This window comes from Haemorhous mexicanus, chromosome 3, assembly GCF_027477595.1.
Source record: "Haemorhous mexicanus isolate bHaeMex1 chromosome 3, bHaeMex1.pri, whole genome shotgun sequence".
Classification (NCBI taxonomy): Eukaryota; Metazoa; Chordata; class Aves; order Passeriformes; family Fringillidae; genus Haemorhous; species Haemorhous mexicanus.
In genome coordinates this window covers 31,608,512-31,631,405 of record NC_082343.1, presented here as the reverse complement: position 1 = coordinate 31,631,405, position 22,894 = coordinate 31,608,512, and the positions used below count along the sequence as shown (strand labels likewise).

Genomic DNA, 22,894 nt, shown 5'->3' with positions numbered 1-22,894 from the left:
GGCAGGGAGAGCCGGTGCAGCCCTGGCTGGAGGCACCGGCGAGGAAGAAGGGCTTCTTCAGCCCGACCCCGCCTTCATCGCCGCCCGCGGAATCGGCCTTTGCACGGCGGCGTGATTTGCATGAGCGCGATGAACACAGAACACAGCGGCTGCGCAGGGCCCCGGTAGAACCCCGTTTGGAACACGCTGGTGCTGGGGTACCTCGTACAGGCGGAACTTCCTTAGCATCAGTTTCTGCCCTGTGGTCCTATTGCTTGGCACCACCGAGCAGAGGCTGGCTCTTCAAATGATGCGCAGGAAGTTCCAGTTGAATACAGGCAGAACGTCTTTACTCTGCAGGTGACCTGGCACTGGAACGGCGGTTGTGTAGTCTCCCTCAGTGGATGTGGGCAAGAGCCATCTGGATGCGATCCTGTGCCCTGTGCTCTAGGATGGCCCCGGAACACAGTGTGGTTCCGAGCAGCCGGCGGTGTCCGCCTTGGTTGTTCACGGGCACGATGCGGGCGGGCCGGGCCTTGGGTCACTCACCGCCAGCCGGCAGGCACGCAGCGAACCGCAGCGCCAGCTCCTTCGGCCCTCCGTGAATTGGGGGTGCCTGGAGCCATCAGCGCCCACTATCGAGCAAGCCAGGTCTTTTTCCAGCTAGAATGGGTGCGGTAGGGAGAAATGGGACTAGGTGCGAACGCCTTTCTTCAGAGATTCCCAGTGTGGCCCTATTAAACTCTGCCCTGGTAGGAAGGGGTGGGGCAGAGGCCATCACGCTGCCCTGTGTCTTGGCTTTGCTCAGCAACGCTCCATCCTTCATCTGCCCTCTTCAAGCCTGGTCATTCCGTCTGAGTCTTCCCTGTCCTGCTCTCTTCAGACGGTGACCCTGTGTGTCCTCTGGAGCTGTTTCTGCATGTGTGTGTCTGTCCTTGGACCAACACCTCAGCTCTGGCCTGACTGGTTTGCAAGGGGAATAAGGCTGGTGGCTGGAGGAAAGGATCGAGGTGTCACATGCAAAGTGACAGCAGGCAGCAGTGTGGGCTGGGGCAGGAGACGGAGGTGGGTGATAAGGGCAGTGTAACATGCTGCTGTGTGAAGAAAACTTGATAAAAGCGAGGACAGCAGAGCCCCCAGTGAGGCCCTTAGGATAGAAACCTTCCTTCCCTTTCCACCCTCCTCACCTTCCCACACACTCTTGGGAAGTTTCCCGTGTGCCTTCTACCTTGGCTTTTAGGTGAAACACTTGGAGCAAACTGTACCTTTCCAGCCTGATAACAGGCCATTAGCATCTCGGGAAGCTTTAAGTTAAGGCTGAAATTAATAATGGGAGAAACACTTGCAGACAGGGCTGTGTGGAAGTAACCAAAGAAACAGAGGATGTCTCCTGAGCCAGGCAGCACTGCCCATACCTTGCAAGGACCTGCGCAGGGAGGACAGTGTGTAAGGGAACAATATAACCATGACCTTGCAAGAAGGGGAGGAGAAATGGGAGAAAGAATGGAGAGGTTATATAAGGGTGTGTCTGAATGTGCCCAAATCATCTTTCTTTGTAGCCCCCAAAGTGGTACAAAATTATTTGTTACAGAAGTGTTTTAATTCCAAAGCATGAGAGCAAAATATAAAAAAAAGAAAGTTCTCTTAGGGTTTTTTCCCCCCTCCCAATTTATAGATAGATATGTATAGATGCAGCAAATTTAAATCCGAGTCTAGCCTTCTGGTTTGCATGACTTTGAGCAGGCTGTGCCTTGGATTACTAATGACTTTCTGGTAGTACAGGGAGTACAGGCAGGTAAGTACCTGGCAGAGAGCAAACTAAAGCTGTTCTTTTGTTTCTGTGTTCAAGTGCATAGAGAAGAGCAGTGCACACCTGGGCAGCATGGGGCATCCAGCTTGCATCCTACTGCTCTCCCCTGTTCCCACCTGCAGCTGCCTGGGCTGTGCAGCCTGCCTGGAACCCACAGCTGTTTCACTCTTGAATGAGGGAAAGGGTATTTTTTGTTTCCTTGCTATTTTCTTGAGCAGAAGGTTGTCATAGTCACCCCAAATGTATTTTTTCCTATTTCTCTGTTCAACAGAAATTCTTAATTCTCTGTACTGTCATGAAATACCACGAGACAGTCATTACCTTGCCATGAAGAAAAGGCAGTTTGGAAGGCCTGTGTTGTTCAGTGTTTCTGTGCTGATGAACTTTGGCTGATAAGGCAGCAGGATCAAAAAATTACTCTGCTTTTCTAAAAAGGTAAAATTCTTTTGCTAACACAAGTCAAAATAGCTGGTACAAAGTATTATTATGCCTTTAGATCACAAACCTACCACATCTGAAGATATTTTCTGTTTTTATGATAACAGTGTTATGGATTTGCAAGCCTCAGTTTCTCTGTTCCTAAGAGATGGTGTGGTTTGCTTACAAGTTTCATTGATTTTTGACCTTACTGGTTCGCATGTATCTGCATCTAAATTTGAAGCTAACTAGAAAATCTGCTAGGTAATGTTGTCTTCCTGAAAAATGTGTGAATTCAGCCAACTTACTGAATTGATGCAGTTGGTGGCATACTTTTAATGTACATACAGCAGCGTCTGTGTGCTTCAGTCTTGTAGCTCTAACAATTGTAAACCTGTAAACACATATTCCACAAAAATAACAGTTCTGTGATTGCTCTGGTCATCATGTAGGGCTCTAATGTCCTGTATTCCTCCCCACCCTTGCCTTCTTTACCTTTGGAAATGGGATGTTTGAATGAATACTGCTGAAAGGTTAAGATCAGGCGTTATAAGGAATCTTAAACAAGTGGTCCTACAGAGACCTACTGGGAGCATGGTAGAAAACAAAATGTAGAGCTGTTTTGGGGACTTGCCTATTCCACTTGATGAGATCCCACCTCAATTCTGCTGTGTGGTGCAAACAGCTCACATCACACAAAGCAGCAGCTTCTGAAGGCCTCTGAAAGGAAGAGAGCTTAACAGTGGGGAATGCCCTTCGTATATTTTGAAAAGATCCTGTGCTTCTGAAAATTCAACTGTGAACATCTTCCAACAAGCCTGCATTGCTGACAGTGACAGGTAGTGGTGATCCACAAACAAGGAACAAGGAAGCAAAAGCTGAAAAAGTTATCTCCTTTCTTACACCTTAGTTCAGGAAACCCATCTCTTCTAATTTGTGTGCAGATCAGCCTAAATCACAAGCCACATGGTTGGCTTCATCCAGCTTCATAGAATTGTTTCTGCTGTGATTTTCCGGATCCAGTCATCACTTCTCTAGGGACACAAAATAACCTCTCATAGGTCTCTGATCTAGAAAACTGAAGTGTACAAAAACCAGCTACAGATGAGTTACTTCCCAGTGTGCTTGGCAGGCACCTGGTAGTAGCCAGGTGTGTGTGTGTGATTTACAGGAACACTGTGAGCTATTGCAAAGCTTTGGAGGGAAAGGTAAAAGCCTTTATTGGCTCACGGTGGCCAAAACAACACATATGCAAGGAAGTACCAAACAGCCTTGTGAGCTGTTCTCTTGTGGCATCATACACTCAGATCAGGTAGTGCAGATGCTTGGTCAGCTGATACACTACTGGATACCCTGCCAAATGTTTGAACCTTTCCTGTTGCTAACAATAATCTGGCTGAGAGCTGATGCTGATGTTTACCAAGTTGCAGTAGAAGACACACAAAGTAACAGTTTACTGATCACACAGCTGGCTTTCTGTTTTGCTTGCAGATGACCCATAGAATCAAGTGTGTACAAAAATACCTTGTAATAGTTCCTTTGCACGGCTTCCCCATGAACAAACACAGCAATGTTTTAGGATTTTAAGTCATCCTAGGTGCAAGGAGATGTGGTATGTCCAAATCTGCAAGATAGGAACATTGGAGATAATCTTGCTACTCCCTTGGCACTGAAACAAGTTAAAATCTGGAGATCTTTCTGTCCTGAAACTGTGATCTCAGATCCAGTCAGAGTCTGACTGCAGTGAGAGATTAGAGGAGATTAATATCTCATCCTGTCAGGAGACACCTTTAAGGTTTCACACTACCACATTTCTTCTTGAAAGAGGATACTGATATAATTTACATCACTCAGCGCCATTCTGAGAAGGCACCCCTTTGGTTAACACATACCTTAGGACTAGAAACACAATTATGAAATTATTCCCATCAGCCTATAAATCAACATCAATTAGAGAAAGTTACAGCAATGGTTCTCCTGTAAGTTATGTACTAAATGCTTTCAAAATTATTAAATACTTTCCAAATTTTAAGTGGCTTACTTTGTACCTTTACATTTTTCTAACACAGTGGACCAAATACAGCCACTATGTAAGTGCTGCCATAACTGACATTGCCTTCTCTTGCACCAAAGGCTGGGTTTGGAGCAGTTATCTCCATACAAGTTTCACTTAATGAGAGAGACATGACCCAGATTTCAGACAAAACGAATAAGCATAAAATTCCTAGCCTTGTTGCCATAGTTACTTGAAACCTGCTGTTAAAGAAGGTGGGAAGAAAGGAAAAGAAGAGAGCACTATCATGGTCAGGCTTAAGCCATGTGATAAAGAGAGGCGATGATCTGGAAGGAGCAGGATGCCAGTGATGACACTCAGAGCAGGTTATCCAGAAAACCAATATTTCTGCCTTCTGGCTGCTATTGAGTTGATTCAATGGACACTGGTTATTTTTAAGTGGTTGCCGCAGTGACTAAATGCAGCGCACTGGTAGGTATTAGATCTGCAAAGGCAGAAAGGGATTGGGTGGGGAGAGACAGACTTCTCCACAATTAATTTAATAAAAAAATTGCCTAATTTTAAACACCTGAATGATTGCTTTTCTGCTTTATAGAGATTGTAAAACTTGCAGCAATGTCTTGCTTAATCAGAACAAACTTTTTAGCCTTTGTGTAAGTTGGCAGCAGAAATACTCTAGCTCTACAGAAGCAGAACTGCAGTCATATTGCATCAGGTTCTTCTTCATATTGCATCACTGTTCTTTCCCAAATGCAGATGAGACCAATGCACTCTGTGAGGCACAGGCTGAAAAGCTAAGAGAGCTGGTAACTGTGCTTGTGAATATTTCCTGTATTACTACTTTATATTCTGCTGCTAACTTTGAAGTCTGTCACATGAGCATGAAGAAACAGATTGTATTCCTTAAAGGCTTGGGACTAAGTGATATGAACATATCACTCTAATTGGTTATTTTTTACTTGTCTCTATCTCATCTTTTATTCCTGCTCTTTTTGAGTGCCTTCACATTCTTAGAACAGGCAGGTAAAGAAATAACTTGTGTCTGCAACCACACCAGTGTAATACAGATTCATGTACACTGGAAACACACACAGTTGAAGTAAATGCATTTGGTAGTTTGATGCTCTACATATTAGTTTGACCATAATAGAGCTTGTATCAGCATTCATGCAAGAACTCATAATAGAGCTTGTATCAACATTCATGCAAGAACTCAAGGAAAACATGGGAGTAGTTGTAAGACTGGTCTGTCCTAGTCTAGGACTGTATTTTCTAAGCACTTTATTTCCATGTCAAAACCTGTCTTGGTCCCAAAAAGAAGACTCTCCTTTTTTTACTGCCTCCTCTGTCTCTAAACTTACTGAGACTTTCCCCACCCAATTCTCTGCTGTGCTGTCCTTTCCTTGCTCAGATGACACCGTTGTGCTTTGTACAGAGAACAAAAGGTAACCCTCAATGCTATGGAGAACTATATTTAACTACAAATGTGTTTTCTCTGAGAGCTGGCAGGCCATAGTGGTAGCACTGAGGCCAAGAGATTTTTCTGCTGGTTTTAGAGTAGGGAACATTCACTTTATATAGAAGTCTTAGAAGTCAAAATCCTCCAAAACAAAACAAAAATAACAAAAACACCCCCAAACAAAAACACACTCCAAAAACCCCCAAAACAACTCCACCACCCATATACAGCACCACTGGCTAAAATGATTATAAAGCATGAGACAGTTGCGTGAGGCTGGACAAAATTCACTATCAGTAGGTGTTATTACACCTACTGATCATTACATCATTACATTCATTGAATAATCCTTACAAAGTAATTCCCTCTCTTCTGACCACACAATTAGGATTATTGCTTTCTGTCATGTAATTACCATGCTACCAAGTTATTTCCACATTTGTATCATAAATCATCAAGCTTCCAGATCAAGGACACTCAATCTTGCAATAGCAGAAGAGATTGTAAGCTAATTTGATGCCACGGCCAGTTAAAGTCTTGAGTCTTCCCTTTCAAAAGGGACTCAAGACGTCTCCAGCTCAAACCTGGGAGAAAGGGGGAAGGGACAGACTGAGAGCTTAGCTGGTCTCTCTCCCACTTGAATTCCTAAGGGTATTGCATTCCTTACCAGCAGCGTAGCAGGACTTGCTCAGAAATGTAAGAAATTATTTTTTCTCTGAAGACATGAAAGAAGACAGCAGCTGTTGCTATAGCAGTAACCACTGCAGCAAGAGAGGAAAGGCCACGTGGTTCCCAGTCTTACTGTGGCAGAACAGAAGCAGAACACACAGGGCAGTGCCTGGGAGCAGAGCAGCAAAGGTTTCTAGTGACAGGACATATCCTACAGATGAAAGTTGTTATTAAACCAAGCTGTGAAATTAAAACCAAGTAGGTATTTTAGAACAATAGCAAGTACAGACAAGCCCTGTAATCTTATAAATCAAAAGCAAATACTGAGCTCTAACTTATAATTAATCAGTGAAACCCACATTGCCCCATTCTTTCATCCAGTGCTGAGGGGAATAAGAAAAGAACAAAAGGAAGCCATTAGCACCATTAAGGTATTTAAACTCAAGAATACACCGTCTACAGTCCTCTTTAAGCTATTGTTCTCTTCTTTGGATTATCCCTAACAGCCCCATGCCAGTGTGTTTCAGTGTTTTGTGCCAGAGTGGGCTGCTGACTAATCACAGAATTATTTATTGCAAAAACTCCTTTTAATAATATTGTACTGATCCCCTTACCCCCAGCACATTTAAACAAAGAAATGGTATGTAAACAGCTTGATAATTATTACTTTGATTGACACAGGCCAGGAGCCACTTGATGGCACTCTGCCCATATAAACTATTTTTGTTACTAGGAAGACTGACAGGCAGTGGATATCCAGCCCACACTGGATTTCCCTTCCCAAACAGGGCCAGGTTCCTTCAAGTCCCATGAAAAATGGTTTGTTGCCACCCTCCCCCTTTTTTAAGTCTGTTTGGGCTGCAGGAAGCATCCCTGGTTTAACATCTAACCAAAGCAAGGTAAAGCCCACTTTCCATCTGCAATTCACTCTTGCTCTAGTCCAGTATGAAAGAATTTGAGCCTTATCACAGTGAATGGATAAGGGGAAGAAAGAAGGAGAACGGTAGAAGGAAATAAAAGTATGGTGCAACTACCAGGAAAATGAGAGAAGGAACTCTTGCAAATGGTATTCTCTGGGTAAAGGAGCAAAGACAATCAGGAGCTAATGAACAGTGATCAAAGCAGGTGAGGGTAGAGTACAGCCTGTACTGCAAGCTTCATGCAAGAGCAGCATAACACATTTCACACCAATGAAGATCAAACTCAGTTGTAGCTTATTTTTCCCTCCAGAAGTAATATAAGGTGCCAAGATAATCAGCTGTCCTTATCTGCTTGTGTCTCACTACTCATTTGTACAGAAGTCTAATGGAGCTTCTATTCCAGGAGATAGGGGGGATGACAACTTTTGTGACAAGACAGCAGTACTGAAGGAGCAGCTTTATGTAGTAACTTTTCTAAAGCAAGAAGCAGCAGGCAGTACCAGCTTTAGCCATCCAGCAGATCTGCCCTATTTGCGTCTTTCCTCTATGTCCATCAAAAAAAGTTACCATCACAATAGAATTAGAAGATGGTCGATTAAGACTTGCTCTAATTACTAAAGAAGAATAGGTAATACTGACTTGGTTGCATAATGAGAGCTCTGAAATCAACCCTGCCGATGGAACTAGAACTACTAAGTTTAAGTACCCACACACACTTTTTGCTGCTGGGGGAAGAAGTTTTAGGTATTGGGATCCACAGGACACTTACCTAAATTCAGTGCATACCATTTACTTTTTCGGCCTATTTTTGCTTCACGCTGTTGCAGTAATAAGCGACACTCCATAATAAAATTTCACTTTTGGGTCTGTTATCACATTATGAAAAACAAAACTTTTCCAAGTATTCAAGAGTTTTATTGCCATTTGGAATATGTTTATTGTTCAAAAACACTGCACTGAAAAAAAATCCATAACATATGTTCTCACATTCTTTGTCAATTTTACCTTTACAGCAATGTAACTTTCAGGCAGACCATGCAGGAAAACCACTCTCACAATGAAGTCAAAAACTACTGAAAGGCACTTGGCGTCTTTCAGATCTTAGACTCCAAACAAGTTTAGTTTTTGCCTGTGTAAGAATTACATACATCTAGAATAACTCAAACAGTAGGAAAAAAAAAAAAAATCCACTTAGAACTTCTTAAAGAACAGTATCAGGCTTTGTTGCCTTCCTTCATTCAGTGCTATGCTTTTGTTTTTCCAAGCCTTCTTTAAATATTGTGCGACATAAAAATGGATGTTAATGAAATCTCTTTACTGAGAATAGGCATGCAGTGAGGGAAGAGGGATGGCTGCTCACTTCCAGGCTGCCTATCTACACATTTGTTCTTGTAGATCAGCAAGCTGCTTAAGTTAAAAAAAAAAATAGAACAGGAATGAAAGCACTCAACTTAAATGGCTTTTAAGAATATGTTAATACATAAACAATGATACCACCTACAGTTCTGTTTACTGACCTCTGTTCATGTTGATTTTAAAATGAGTTTTGTCAAACCATCATGGGCCACTTTTGTAGACTGTTAGATAAAAAAGTTGGTTTTCAAATATTGCTTGTTATTGGGATGGCTAATGTTTTATTAAAAGGGTAGTTATTAAAGATCAGTAAGGCAGCAAGACTTTAAATGTAATGGTTTACATTTCTGAATAGTATATTTTAAAAGGCAAGATAAAAATATTATTAGAAGAATTCTTGGTGGGGTCATATTCATAATGGGTGTTTCTGTTTCATCCCCACTGTAATTGTCACAGCAACTGTAGATGGCATGTCTTCCTTGGTTGTCATTCAGGATGAATACATTCCCTGGCTTATTTCAAGTAATTTATTTAGTTCTTTTTCTCCAGCCTGCCAAAAGAAAAACAGCTTTTGTAAGAGTGAATATTGAAATACAATTGCTATTAAAAAAACTTTATGAATGAGGGACATTGGTCAGTAACTTATGCAGAGACAAGTCCACTTGCAGTTTTGCACAGTCTCAGTTTTTAATTTACATTTCAGAAGGTTTCATCCTCTATTGCTCCACAGTAATTTCTTTTTTTGGGGCAGAAGAGAGAAAACCCATAATCCTGATCACCAGGATTGCTTGGGGCACAGTCTGCACAGCTTGCTACACAACAAGGGAGTGAGACTGATCACAGTCTGTTCCCTGGGCACACCCAGCAGGCTCCACCGTGTGTATGGAACAGTTAGTTCTGATAGGTTTTGTGTGACTTCTCTTCCAGAGGTACAGCTCCTTCACAGTTTTATGGATGTTTCCATCTCAGGAATTAGTTATCAAGATGGACACATGCAGATGAACCAAAAGACTGCACAAAAAACCCCCAAAATAGCCAGCAGCTACTAGAGGCCCTGTCTACACTCCCTCAACATCATAAAGGCTTCCTGCCTTTTCTATGTGCAGACCTCAGAAGGTTCAAAGGAGGTGCAAAGTAGAAAGTTCTGCCTACTGACAACAAGCTAGTTAACAGGTTTGCAAAAGGTAATGAAGTTAAACAAGTTCAGAAACCATGCAGAGCTTTGCACCACAGTTAAAAATCACTAACAGAGTATTCCAGGAGCCATCAGTTAATGACTTCCCCATTTAAAAATGTGACTTACCTGTATTTGATCAGTCGTCCCCCTTGAATAAGTTGTGCAATTTCATTAGTGAAGTGGCATGCAAAAAGAAGCCAGTTTCTTGGCTGCACTTTGTAGGCAAATCTCATGAAAGTCAAGGAATAACAACACAGTGCTGCAAAAGATGACAGATCTTGTTAAGAGACTGTAAATACCTGCATTTTGTTGAGTCACAATTTTCCTACTAGCAAAATGTAATGACAGGCAGAAGATTTGTTGCTGCTTATGAGTTGCCCAATAGCCCTACAAACATGTCCACTCGGAGAATCCAATGGAAGAAAACACAAAACAGTGTTTATTTCTTCTACACAAGAAAATCTACATGCCTGCAGATTTCCATAAAAATTGATTTTACTCATCCACTATCTTGTGATGCAACTGAAGTCTTTTAAGTTTATTTTCTAAATTACCTCAGCCAAAAATAAGAGTTTATCTGAATGAGACACAGTCTGTCATATACAATTATTCTGACAATTTCTAAGACAAAGTATTTTTAAAGACACTAATCACTTAAATACAGTTCTTTCTGGGAACATTTTAAAATCAGGAGCTTTCAGTGTCCAGGAAATCATAAACATTCAGAAACATGAAGCTTTGTTATCTGCTTTCCAGAAAGATTAGAAACTATTTTGATCTACTCTCCTACCATAATTTAAATACAGGAAATTACAACCCAAGAATTCCCTAGTTTTGTAAAGTTCTGACAGGCTTAAAGAAAAAAATTGGTAACTTAATTGTTCAAAGAAAACAGCCTTTTTAAAAGTACAAATATTCTTTTTTCATCCCCCAGGTTGAAACACAAACTATATATACCTGCAAAAATTTCAAAAGGTGTCTCAGCATGGCTGAGCCGGGTAGCTGCCACCAAAACACTATTTGCAAAACAGTTTTGCTGCACTGGAGACTATTTAAACTAGTTTTCTGTCTCAAGAAATTGATTAAGGGACTGAATTACTCTAAGCAGAGCCTAATGATAATGGAACTATAAAATTTCTAGAGCCAAAAGTATTTTGCTTGTGGGAAGAAGAATTACTCAGAATTAAGTTATTAAGTGAATTAAGGAAGAGATATAATGCCCAGGTTAAGCTATTAAATTAAAACTGCAAGATTTCTAATTCTAGAAAATAATTTGAACATAGAGACAGACATCTAGGCAAAAAATATATATGTTCCAAAGAGAGGTGGAAAAATATTGCTTATTATTGCATTTAAAAATAATTTCTCATTAAGAGTCACAATAGTCTCTCACAGACAACTACTTTGCAAGGAGTTAAAGCGTTCTTTGCTGCTTCTTGCACCCTGCTGACCAATCATTACCATTTATTCACTTTGTCATTGCTGATAAATATTTAAATCTCACACTAACCACAAAGGATCATTGTTCTTTATACAAAGAATAAAACTGAGAAGAGATACATTTTGAACAAGTGTGTGCAATAGCTTAAGATAATAGAAGTTATACTTCAGGAGACAGTCTGGTCTTGAAAATTGCTAAGGGTCAAGAGCTGCCTCACTCTTCCCTCCCAAATTAGTGGAAAGCTTTCCAAAAAAGAGCCCTGCAGTTTTTCAGGACCTCAATTTAAATGGCCTCTAAAGTTATGTAACAAGATATTTGATATTTACATCTGCTTTGATCACAAGCAGACAACTAACAACATATCACTGCTTAAAGGACAGAAACTGTGTTCTGGAGTCAGTTTCCTAACAAGAAGTTTGTCTCAGGTCTTACCAAATGTCATTCTGCCACTAATAATTTCTGGCGATTTCTTCATGTCATTAAAAGCAGCAACAGGAAGACCCCAGTTGGCAACTGGCCCCCAAAAGTGCTGTGAAGAGGGAAAACAAAATAAAGTTAAACAGAAACAAAAATCTCCTGCAGTATTCTTACAGCTTTTTCTTCGCTACACAAAACTAGAAGGCAGAAGGCAGATTTATTGGTAAAATTCCAAGAAAAGACAGAGACTATTTTTAATGTAAGAGAGAAACCAAACCTTTCTTTTAGTGGGATCGACTCTTCAGAAGGAAAGGTAAAGGAACCTACTCTGGGTTTTCTTTCAGAGCAGAGAGGAACTATCTAGAGCCATTGAAATAGAATTCTGTGTAATTATAGCTTAGCAGTCATTAACCATCTGATTGGCATTGTCAGATACTTCAGATTTATAGCTCACTTCTGCACAGAGAATTAGCATTTCCCTCTTTCAATTAAAGCTCCTATAAAATATAATGAAAACGTAAGGACTTGATGAAGTGAAGAACTGAAGGTGTTTTCATTTTATGCTGAGGATGAAGAGAAGCTCAGCAAGCATCTTCTTGTGATTGCTTAGACCCTCTCTTTGAAAGAGCAGGGCCAGCAAGCAAAGCAAACTGTTACCCTGAGCTACACCTGCAATTGCTGAAACTATCTGGCGATTACTTAACACTCAGTGATTCAACAAATGTCAGAGGAGAGCAGTTAGCAACAGGTGCGCACACAGACTAGAGACCAGAAGTGGAAAGGATCAAATCAGAAAAACTGACAAGTTTATTTTGATGAGCATTATCTAAAAGACTCTAAACTGAGAAAAATAGTGACTTAAGTTCAATTTCTGTTACTGTTATGAGCAACAAGCCTTCACCAGAATTCTTTCCACACATGATGCACAGTATTTGCCTCAGCTTCTTCTAAGTAGAAACTCTTCTCAGAAGTAACTTGGCCAGATACAACAAAAGAGATGCACCTCACAAGAAAAAGCTTTGCAGATACCAGCTATATCCATTCTTTTGACACTTTCTGTAACTATAACATGTTTAATGATTGGGAATTCTCAGGTGGTATTTAAATTTCTTGCAATTTTAATTCTAAGATACTCTTGCTAGTCTTGCTTGTAGCAGTACAGTCAGACTAAAAGCCACACTTGCTTCCTGCAGTTGCAATAGAAGAAACTTAAATAGAAAAAAGTGAGTTTAATTTACACACATAGTTTTGATAGTTCAACTTCAGTGCCATATGCAAAATATAGTACTTCTGCAAATTCAGATTTATAACAGTATTCTGAAGAACAGAGTAAAAGCATTTGTTTGCTATATTCCTAGTGATAGGAAAATTGACATCTGTAGTGGTTAAAGCCTCTCAAGTGCATCAGAGGTTACATGGCATAACTGAGGAGAGCTGCCTGACTCCATGGTATTTACACTGTACCACCACACCAAAGCAAACTTCAAGTGGAAAGACACTACCTGTACTTGGTGATGGTTTTATAGTAATTTGAACAAGTGTGTGCAAGAGGTGTCATTTGAACAACTTAGTTTATAAAAAATAAGCTTTTTTCTTGAATCTCTGAAATATGTACAGCTTTTAAGAATCTGAGTGACAACTTCTGTTTTGAAAAGTAAATTAAATCAATTTAGTATTTTTACTTAATCAATTGCCATTAGAACATAACCAAATAATACACCATAGATTATATAGATTATGGACCATTCAAATACAGGCTGTGCAAGCTGAAGAATCATCAGTAAGCAAAAGCACTGTAGCAGTAGCTTTTCTCTGCTGACAAGAAGTTTTATTTGGAACCTTGAGATGGCTATCAAGCTTTAAGTGCCTCCAGGCAGGCAGTCCTTTGAAGTCTCACAAAAATTTAAATATACCCATAAGTTTGTCTTTTGTCTAGGTAGAAGAACAAATCTTCCATACATTATGATTCACAGTACAACAGGCATAAAATTCCCACTCCAGTTTCAGGAGCAAACAGTAAGGGTCCAGGACAAAAGAAGAGTGTGAGTTATTTTGTACATTTATTGTCTGGCCTGAAGGCCATCAGAGATAAACCAGGTAGTTTGGTTATGTAACAGTATTGCTGGTATGTAGAAGAAAGGGTTTCACGCTGCTCTGATCTTCTTGGCAAAAGAGTATGGAAAAGACAAAGCCCCTTTAATTTAAAACATTCTGAAGATGACTTGGTCATCTTAACCTCAGACTTGCAATTCCTAGTGCATCACTCCTGGAGGTTTGTATTATGCCTTTCAGGTGCAGACAAAGTCATAACAGTACTAAGGGAAAAAGACAGCAAGTTACTGAAGTTAGGAAGAATGTGAAACCAGAAATCCCCTCCCTTTTCTTACCGTACTGTTCAAGTGCACCATCATTGTGTTCCATTCAAAAAGCACATGAAAGAAAGAAGAAAAAAAACCACATTAGTTTCTTTCATAATCTCCATAGACAAAAGCATACCACAAATAGAAAATAGGCAGAAGTCAGGATGCTGTCACAGCATTAACTTTGAATAATACATTTGTGTTAAATAAAAATCCCATTTCCCACAAGAGCTATCACTGTGACAAGTGTTTGCTGTTCTTTTTCACAGCTACATAAAATCCCATTATGGTCAGTGGAAGACATTCAACTCTTCAGAGCACCCAGGATATCACCCCCAGCTACTTAAAAAGATGCCAAAAGACATCAAGCTTTGTCATGAGAAAGCTAAACAGCTAAAATTCTTCAGTGAACGCTTTGAAGTTGCTTGGAATTCTCTATACCTTAGTAAGTAGGTCAAACCAAAGACTGCCAGATAGCTTCCTGTCACTAAATTTGGGCCAACTGTGGCTGTACCAAACATGAGCTATAACATGTTCTTAGTGATATTATGCAATTACACTTCTGTCATGTATGTGGTTCATTTTAGTGATAATCTAGGTACCAGTTTATGTAATAACTTAATGATCTATGCACAAAAGATAGACTACAGCATACATTTAATATTGTTTGTTACAAAGCTTGTGTAACAAAAGCTCACTAACTTTTAAATACCTTCTCTCTAATAAAGATACTGATAAGACTTAGTTCTGAATTACGACTTAAAAGAAGGCATTTCTTATGAGAAATAGGTTGGCTAATAGAAAGCCTGAGTTGCAGAACACTTTGTAACCATCACTTCCCTCACACTGATTTCCATGTTCTTAGATGGCCATTTTATAAATAGCTATGGTAAGGAAACAGTCAGCTCTGCTTAGGAAATCACAAAGGATGTGTGTTTCAGTGAGTCTCCACTACAAGCTGGTTCAAGGTGCTTCATTTTGATGCCCTTCACTAGTCTAATCACTTGTTGTTTTCTTTGATCTGCAGCAACAGTTGACTGAAGTTCACAAGACAAATGTAAACTTAAATTTCTTCATAAAACCTTAACTAAAGTTCAGATGTGTCTTCTGGCACCATCTTTTTGTGCCAACAGAAGTCAGCCTTAATTTTTAAAGTGTAAGTTGTTTCTAAGGAAGTGAAAGCCTAAAATAGAATCAAACTGATACTACTTTAACAGAGTAGGCAGCTCTGGCTAAGGCCTTACAAGATTATCCTTACGATCACATGAGAGTGGAAAACATACTTATAGAATAGGGCAAACCAAGGGCAGATGGACTCTCCCAGGAAACAGGCATCCAGCCCCAAAGCTCTGCAGCCAAGAGAGTCGCAACACATGCGCCACATCCAGTAGTGAAGATACTGCCCCATGTGCACACATCTATTTCTGAAGGGACTCCATTTCAAATTAGTAGTTTCCAAGAACTTCAAGAACAAAATTCAGTCCCTTGACAAAGAAAACACTGTACTAATGTTGTTTTCAGAACTGTGAACAACTACTGTTGGACTTACTCAGCTTCCAAGTGTCAGTTTTCTGTATAAATGTCTAGACAGGACAAGAGGAACCCAGGGGTGACAATACTATGTATCCATACTGAATTCATTCCAAAAAGGCTACAGTAGGAAAGACTTAGTTTTCAAAAATTTCTGCATGTATTTTCCTCATTCTGACAATAAGAATATTAGTAGGCCAGAGACCATTCTGCAAGTATAGGAGGACTGTCACTGTGTGTTTTCCCCATACTGTCATCCCCTAAAGTGGAAACTGCAGTATCCTTCTGCAAAAGGGCAGATTGTTCAGTTCTCAGAGCACACAAGAAAAGCAGGTGTGTGTCCTTCAGTTTCTAGCACACATTACAGAGTACTTTTATTTTAAAGTTCTTCATGTTTAAAGATTTACTAAAGAGAACTGAAGATCAGCTGATTTTAGCCAACTCCTCTGACGTTCATTAAAATTAAAAGACAGTTCATTGCCTGGAAAGCCTGAGCATTTAGTTCCTAGACAGCGCACATCAGTTTATCTCTATTTCAAAGCCCTCTATATGAACAGAGTCCCTACATTTGCATTAGTGCTGAATCATCAGGAAGAGACATTTCAGAAGTGCCCCAGCACACTGCAATGTCCATGCCTCTTTTCCTGTTACCAGGAGATTTTTGCATTCCTTGCAATTCATTATGTGATCAAAGCAATTTAGGCTTCTACCACAAGAAAATGACAGCAAGTCTAGAATGATGTGTTATGTCTTAAAAGAGGAGGGAAGCTGTTTTATTAGATGTTTTTCAGAAGACGTTTTAAATCAATAGGATAGGAAATAAGAGGATGCACTTGCCTACTATTAGTGGCTCAGATTATATGACTATAGTGACAGAATCTGGAGAAAAAATGCAACTTCAGGTTCACAATACCTAGAGCTGCCAGGCTTTAATATGCTAATCAGCTAGTTTTAAATAACATTACTGTTGCATTTTACAAGATGCAGGAAAAGTCTTCCTACAGCTTATGTTCTTACTATGCTCATTTTGAAGCATTAGGACACAGTTAGGGTAAATTTGTATTTATATGATTTACAGTTATTCAGATCCCTAATAATCACCACTGGAGAAAAGCCAGATGTTAAACTGGCAGAACAATTAATTTTTAATGACAGTTTTAAAAGCAACTCCTCCTATTTGTGCAAGATCTAAAAGGTAACCCATGACATAACGCAATTCTAATGCCAGATATATCTACCTGAGCAAAGCAGCATGCAATCATTATGCCTGCTTTTATGTTTGCAGGTTATGCAGCTGAAATGAAAGTTACGTATTCCAGTAGATGTCTTCAAGTTTTTGATTGCCCCAAGCCAGAATAATGGAGCACTTAATCCACCACTTTGCTTGACCCTCAATAGAATAACTTAGGTTACCCAATCTAAAGCCTATCACTGGTATCCCAAACAGCACCTCAGTTCATTAATTCTGACAAACAAGTTTCACATTTTTAAAGCCTTGATTCCCTGCAATGATTAGATGCTGATTTTTAGAACAGACACCACAGTCTCAGAGCTTTAAGGACACTTTTACTCCACAAGCAAAGAAAGCACTTTTTTTCAGGGTAGAGTCCTGTAGTCTGGGGAAGAAATCACCTTCAGAAGAAATGCCAAGAGATAACTCTCCATTTCTTCTTATGCAGAAGACAGACAAGTCTTTTACTGACAGCTATTTAAATTTTAAACTCAACAAGAAGCCAATAACTTAGACACTCATCTCCTAGCGAGCAACTAACAATGCTGAAAGGCCAGAGCAGATGGAGCAACTGGCTTTAGCTCTTCATGACACACCCAGTAACAGGAGCACAAATTAAGCAGGTATCTTCATTATAGCAAGGCAAAACACATTCTATCCAAAACGTTAGAAACCTGTGGAATGCTCTTTTTACTGAAATACAGTCACATATACAGCTTGTTTGAAAATTAGGTGAAATACATCTGAAAGCTTTTTTTTAAAAAACCCTTTCAATCTTGGGCAAGGATAGAGATATTTCCATTAACTGTGATGACATTAGGAAGCAGCTGTTATCTCACCTGGATGTTTGTTTTTCTAATTATGAAGTAGATTACTGGTTTAATGGCTCTTTACATGCTTCACATCAATGCTGTTACAATCAATTAAATGTTAACACTCATATGCATCTATCAAACTTACATGGCATCCTCAAGACTTACAAAAGGAATCACAGAAGCCTGCTCTGGAGATTTTTTTTTTTTTCTTCAGGGTGGTTATCTTCCTTCTCATACTTTTGCCTCACGGTTTCTGTGGATTTTGATTTTGTGAATATCACACAAATTGAGCAAGCTTTCCAGTGCCTCACCATCTCCACGGTAAAACACTTCTTCCTAATATCTAAGTCTATCCTCCTGAAGTTTAAGGCTTTACATTATAATCCCTCGTCCATGCAGCCTTATACCATCTCCTGCTACTTGAACCAAGACTACATTTCTCAGATAAACAGATGTCCTCCTACATGCTTACTCAACATCAAACACTAGGTGCAATAGATGTAGGCAGAACATCAAGCAACAGCCATAGCAAAGGGTTGCTCAACCACCTTTATTAGAAGAGACCATTTTTATTTGTTTAGTTTGTCAGACAGCCTGTCAGCTGGAGAAACTTCAGTCTGCCTACCTGAGACAGTTCCTGCACAGTGGTTCAACAAGATTTAAGTATAGCAAAACTTTTCTTTAAGGCAGTCTTATAGTTTCAGTCCAGACGGCCATATCCCTTACCCCAGCACACAAGACAAAGCTTGACACAAGCTGAGCTGTCTGGGAAGTGACTTAAGCCACGTTCCCACGACAGCGGGACTCTAACAAGACTTTGGAAAGAGATACATATTTACACGTACTCAGAGATTCAAATAACCGACCTTCAGACTGCATCCATGATCAAGCTCGCTTCTGCCAAAGGCAAAGCGAAGCTCCTTCTGCCCTTGTGTCAGGCAGCAGTCAGACCGTCCCGGTCCCGGGCTCCTGTGCCCGCTGCAACCCCCGTGCCGCAGCGAGCCCCTGCCCGCGGCGGGGCGGCACTGGCGGCTGTCACAGCCGGGACGGGAAGGTCACGGAGGGACGCAGCTGCCGCGGCAGCTTCGAAGCGCGCCGCGTCACTTCAAGGTCAAGGCCGGTTTGCTCGGGCCAGGGCGGGACAGTGACAGTCCCGACCGCCACCGGGGGCCCAGGTGACGACGGGCGAGAAACGGGGAACGACAGGACCACGACACCTCCGGGCCGGCTCCTAGCTTCCTTCTCCCCCGGCCAGCCGCCGGCGAAGGCGACCTCGCCAAGGGTCAACCGGTGCCAACCGTCCGACCCCGTCCGGGGCGCCCCGAGGCTGCAGGGAGCTGAGGGTTCGAGACGGAACGCTGATCCCTGCCGTTCGCCCGGGCAGGGCGGTAGGCTCGGCAATGACACCCCCCGTGCCGCGCTCACCTCATCAGGTAGTCCCTGAACTCCTTGCTGCGCACATAGTCCACGGCCTTGCGGCCCAGTGCCGCCGCCATGGCGTCTCGGCGGCAGTGCGGTACCCCTCGATCGCCCGCCTGGCCCGACCGCCTCACGCCGCGATGCCGCCGCGGGTGACAACTGCCCCGCGCGCCACCCGCCTCCCACTTTACGGCAGCGCGCGCGCCCCCCCTCCACCCCGCCCCGCTCCGTCACCGCAGCGCTCTCGCCGCCCATTGGCCGCGACGGCCCCGCCCCCCGCGCGCGCCCGGCCCGGGGAGACGGTTACGGGCAGGGGGAAAGGCAGGGGCCGTAAAGCAACGCGGCTGGAGGAGTGGGGGAGAGCGTCGCAAAGAGCGGCGAGGAGGGGTCGCCCTGGGCCGAGCCGCCGGCATTCCTCCGCAGCACGCGGGGAAGCGTCGCGCGGCGGCTCCGCAGGCCGCGATTGGCTGCGGGGCCGCGTCAGGTGGCTCCCCATTGGCGAGCACCGCCCCTCGCGGGGCGTGTGGCTCCGTCCCCGGTGGCGCGAGTGCGGCGTGAGGGGAAAATGGGGCTCGGGAGGGGGGAGTGAGGGTGTGAGGGACCCGGTGACACGGTGAGGGTGGCAGAGCTCTGGGGCGGAGTAAGCTGGCAGGACGTGGCGTTGTGTTGTCTGAAAACATTCCAAACCCACCTGAACGCGTCCCTGTGTCACCTGCTCTGGATGACCCTGCCTTGGCAGGGGAACTGGACTAAATGATCTCCAGAGGTCCCTTCTAACCCCAGCTATCCTGTGAGTCTATGCTAAGTACTTGGGTAATTTTAGTTGGAATGGCCTAAGATCCCATCTCTGACCAGCACTTTCTATTTCATACCTGAGCAGAGGTTACTTACGTAGAAGGGAAGATAAGCTCTAACCTTGCTAATACTATCTCTAGAAAATATGGGCCATACAAACAAAGTCTTATATCTTTGCTCAGTGCACTAGAGATAGTGAAAATGGATGTTTATCTCCTGTGCTTTCCAAAGACTTGCAGCCTCGGTTTTTAAGGTCCAGAGCTGGGCTGAGAGTGCAGCCTGGGGCACAGCTATGCTCTGCAAGAAGCCCTGGATGCCATGGCTGCACTGTTTCCTTCTGTTTCCCTCTTCCCTGCAGATCTCAGGTTGAAACAAAACAAAACAAACACGAAAACACAACAACAACAGGAAAAAAAAAACCCACCATGAAACACACACAACAAATCCAAAATGCTCAAAAACTGTACCAAAAAGTACCAACAAAAAGCTTCTCTTCACACTTCCTCCCTCGCTGCTTGCTTAGAGAGGAGCAAGTTTGAGGAAAAGCATTGAGTAACCTCTCCTTCTTCTATATGTATATTCAGCATATGACATGACACCCCACAACAACGCCTTGCTTTGCTGTGTGAGTGGAAGAATTTTAATCCCCTTGGCATATTGCATTATGAAAAACCAAAATGTAGCCCTGCATACTTCTGTAGCCTACTTAGACTCCTATTTAAAAGCAGCAGTGTGAATCTGAAGGAGATCTCAAGGAATCATTTATTCCAGTTGATTTGGCATGCACTTGCACAAGAAAGCTGTATGGAAATCAGTTCTGCATGTTCGAACAATCCTCATGTGGTATGATTCCACATATCCTAGATGGTCAGGCTCAGTCATTAATATTACAGCTACAGTTATAGAACTAATTTTTAGCCTTACATAATAAGGCTAAAAATATAGCCTTATTCCCCTTTACTGAAAATTTAAATATTTTTTTTTCTTACCTCCATGTAGGGAGCAAAACAATAACCTGTCTACATTGGGAACCATTGCTTTTTAGTTTTTCTTCCTGGAGTAAACAAGTTCTTTTAGCCTTTTCCCACAGGCTGTGCCTATTACATTTTTTAACCTTTTGCCTACTCTATTTGTGTTTGGCTTTCTTAAGGCATAGCCAAGGGTCACCATGTCTCAGTCAAAGCCTTACCAGCAGTGCAGTACTCCTCTGCAATCTTGAGAGTTTCTCACTTTATTTTTTTGTTTTCAAAGCAGTTAATGGAAAAATCATTAACCTGAAACTTGTCCAGAAGAAAGCAATCCCACATGACAGGCTCTACCAGTTATGCAACAAAACCAGCTAGCAAGGATTTGAAGTTTGCTTTTATTTGCATATGTTTTTTTAAGCTTTTTTAAAGGATATCAAAAACTGTACAAAAGATCCCCTTAATGTATCCATAGCTTTTCTTTTACCCCTTTTAGCCTGTTCAATAGAGAAATTAGATTGGATTTGACATGAGTTGCTCTTGAGAAGTCCATGTTAAGTGTACTTTTGAGCATGTTGTTCCCTGAATGAACATTAACTCATAGTTTAATAAATTGTTAAAGCTGGTTTTTCTTTCTGATGTGTTTTGGTTTGGTGGTTTTGTTTTTTTTTTTTGTTTTTTTTTTTTTTGGCTTATAATTTGCTGAGTTTTTGTGAACTCCTCTTCAGACACGTGCTCTTCTCCAGTGCAGGACTGCCCCTGTCCTTCCATGACCTGGAAGAAAATCACTAATCATCTCAAATTGATAATTTCAAATTGCTTTTGTGAGGGCCTGGTGGATTTCAGAGCAAGTTTCATTAAGTTTTGCCACACACTTTTTTCCTTAAATATACTCCACCTGTTTTTTTCCTAGTCTGAACTATGCTTCTTACTATTTTTTTCATGCTATATTCATACGTATTTTGGGTTATTATTACCACACTTCTGCTTTTATCTGTCATGGACTCTTTCTGCATTATTTCATAACTGCAACTTCCTTTGCTTTTATCTAACTCCTTTAATTGTCTTTTATGTCCCATGATAGTTGAAACTGATTTCATAGCTCAGCCTTTCTGATTCTGTTATCTTAAGCTGACACCATTTCTTTATTTTCATCTCATACGTCCTTTTGGCTATTTACTTGTTCCCTTTTAATTTTTAGGTCATAATGTGCTTGTGAATAAGACCAGCCATGTATGTCAAAGGATGGCTCCTATGTTTCTTCTAATCAGAACAAGTAATTGTAGCTGGTTTGGTTTTCAAACAGACAGGTCCCCTGCAATCTTTTATCCCTTAGATTATCTACACAAATACCCTGCCTGCCATTTCCTGGAATTTCTTCCTGACAATCTCATTGCTTTCTTTTGTTTTTTGTTAGCCTTGTACTTCTGACCTTTGCAAGGAGATATTTCTGAAGTTTATCTGGCTGTCCATTTATTCTCCTTATTTTTCCTCAGACTTTGGCCAGGTTGCTATGTTTTTATCTCACTTACTTGACTTTTGTAACTGATGGTCATTAAGCTACAACTTTTCCTCGCTGAATTTGAAAGCTGGCGTGCCAGAGTTCCATTCTGGGTTTTTAGCTGATGGATTCTAAGCTGTGTAGCAGTTACTCTGCATGGGATACTCTAACAACAGAGGCTTTCTGTAGATAGCAGTTCTGCAGCCCCTCATCCCTTGCTGCCAGCACATATCTGCACTCTCCTGAATTGCTGTCTGCAGCTGAGGGGATGCAGGAGAGCATTCCTGACTCCTCCATTCGTGGCTCCACAAGTCTCCAGTGCTAGTGCACCCAGGGCTAGTGGTTTTGCCCACAGGGACACATACATAAGGTAGCCAGGGCTGGATGAGCTTTAATAATGTTTACTAGTATCTAAATTTTGCCCTCTGAGGAGGTGAGCTGTTGTGTGATTGGTCTGTTCAGCAAATGAATGCTGCGTCTCCCTCAGAAGGGAGTCTCCATATCCCATTCCCCATTTCAGGGTGTGGGGGTGGCAGGGACAATCCTCCTAGCTGCAGGAGACATATGGCACTTCCAGTTGTCATCCCAGAAATGCACCTCTGTAATCAGTATTTCTTGGACC

General features: G+C 41.7%; 1 protein-coding gene and 1 long non-coding RNA gene across 3 annotated transcripts; one reads left to right on the top strand and one right to left on the bottom strand.

Moving 5' to 3' along the window:
• Positions 1-6: 6 nt before the first annotated feature.
• On the top strand, positions 7-15,836 carry LOC132324782 (uncharacterized). 2 transcript variants are annotated; one of them, XR_009485733.1, is made up of 3 exons: positions 7-339; positions 2,061-2,224; positions 14,286-15,836. It is a non-coding gene; the product is annotated as an uncharacterized LOC132324782 (long non-coding RNA). The 2 variants fall into 2 exon arrangements; XR_009485734.1 differs by lacking the exon at positions 14,286-15,836 and adding an exon at positions 13,593-13,703.
• MPC1 (mitochondrial pyruvate carrier 1) lies at positions 8,181-19,204 on the bottom strand. The gene is made up of 5 exons (XM_059841254.1): positions 19,018-19,204; positions 15,518-15,521; positions 11,672-11,768; positions 9,925-10,057; positions 8,181-9,171 (listed from the first exon to the last, which is right to left on the bottom strand). The coding sequence occupies exons 1-5, from the start codon at positions 19,086-19,088 to the stop codon at positions 9,153-9,155; spliced, it is 324 nt and encodes a 107-aa protein (XP_059697237.1). The 5' UTR covers positions 19,089-19,204; the 3' UTR covers positions 8,181-9,152.
• Positions 19,205-22,894: the final 3,690 nt, after the last annotated feature.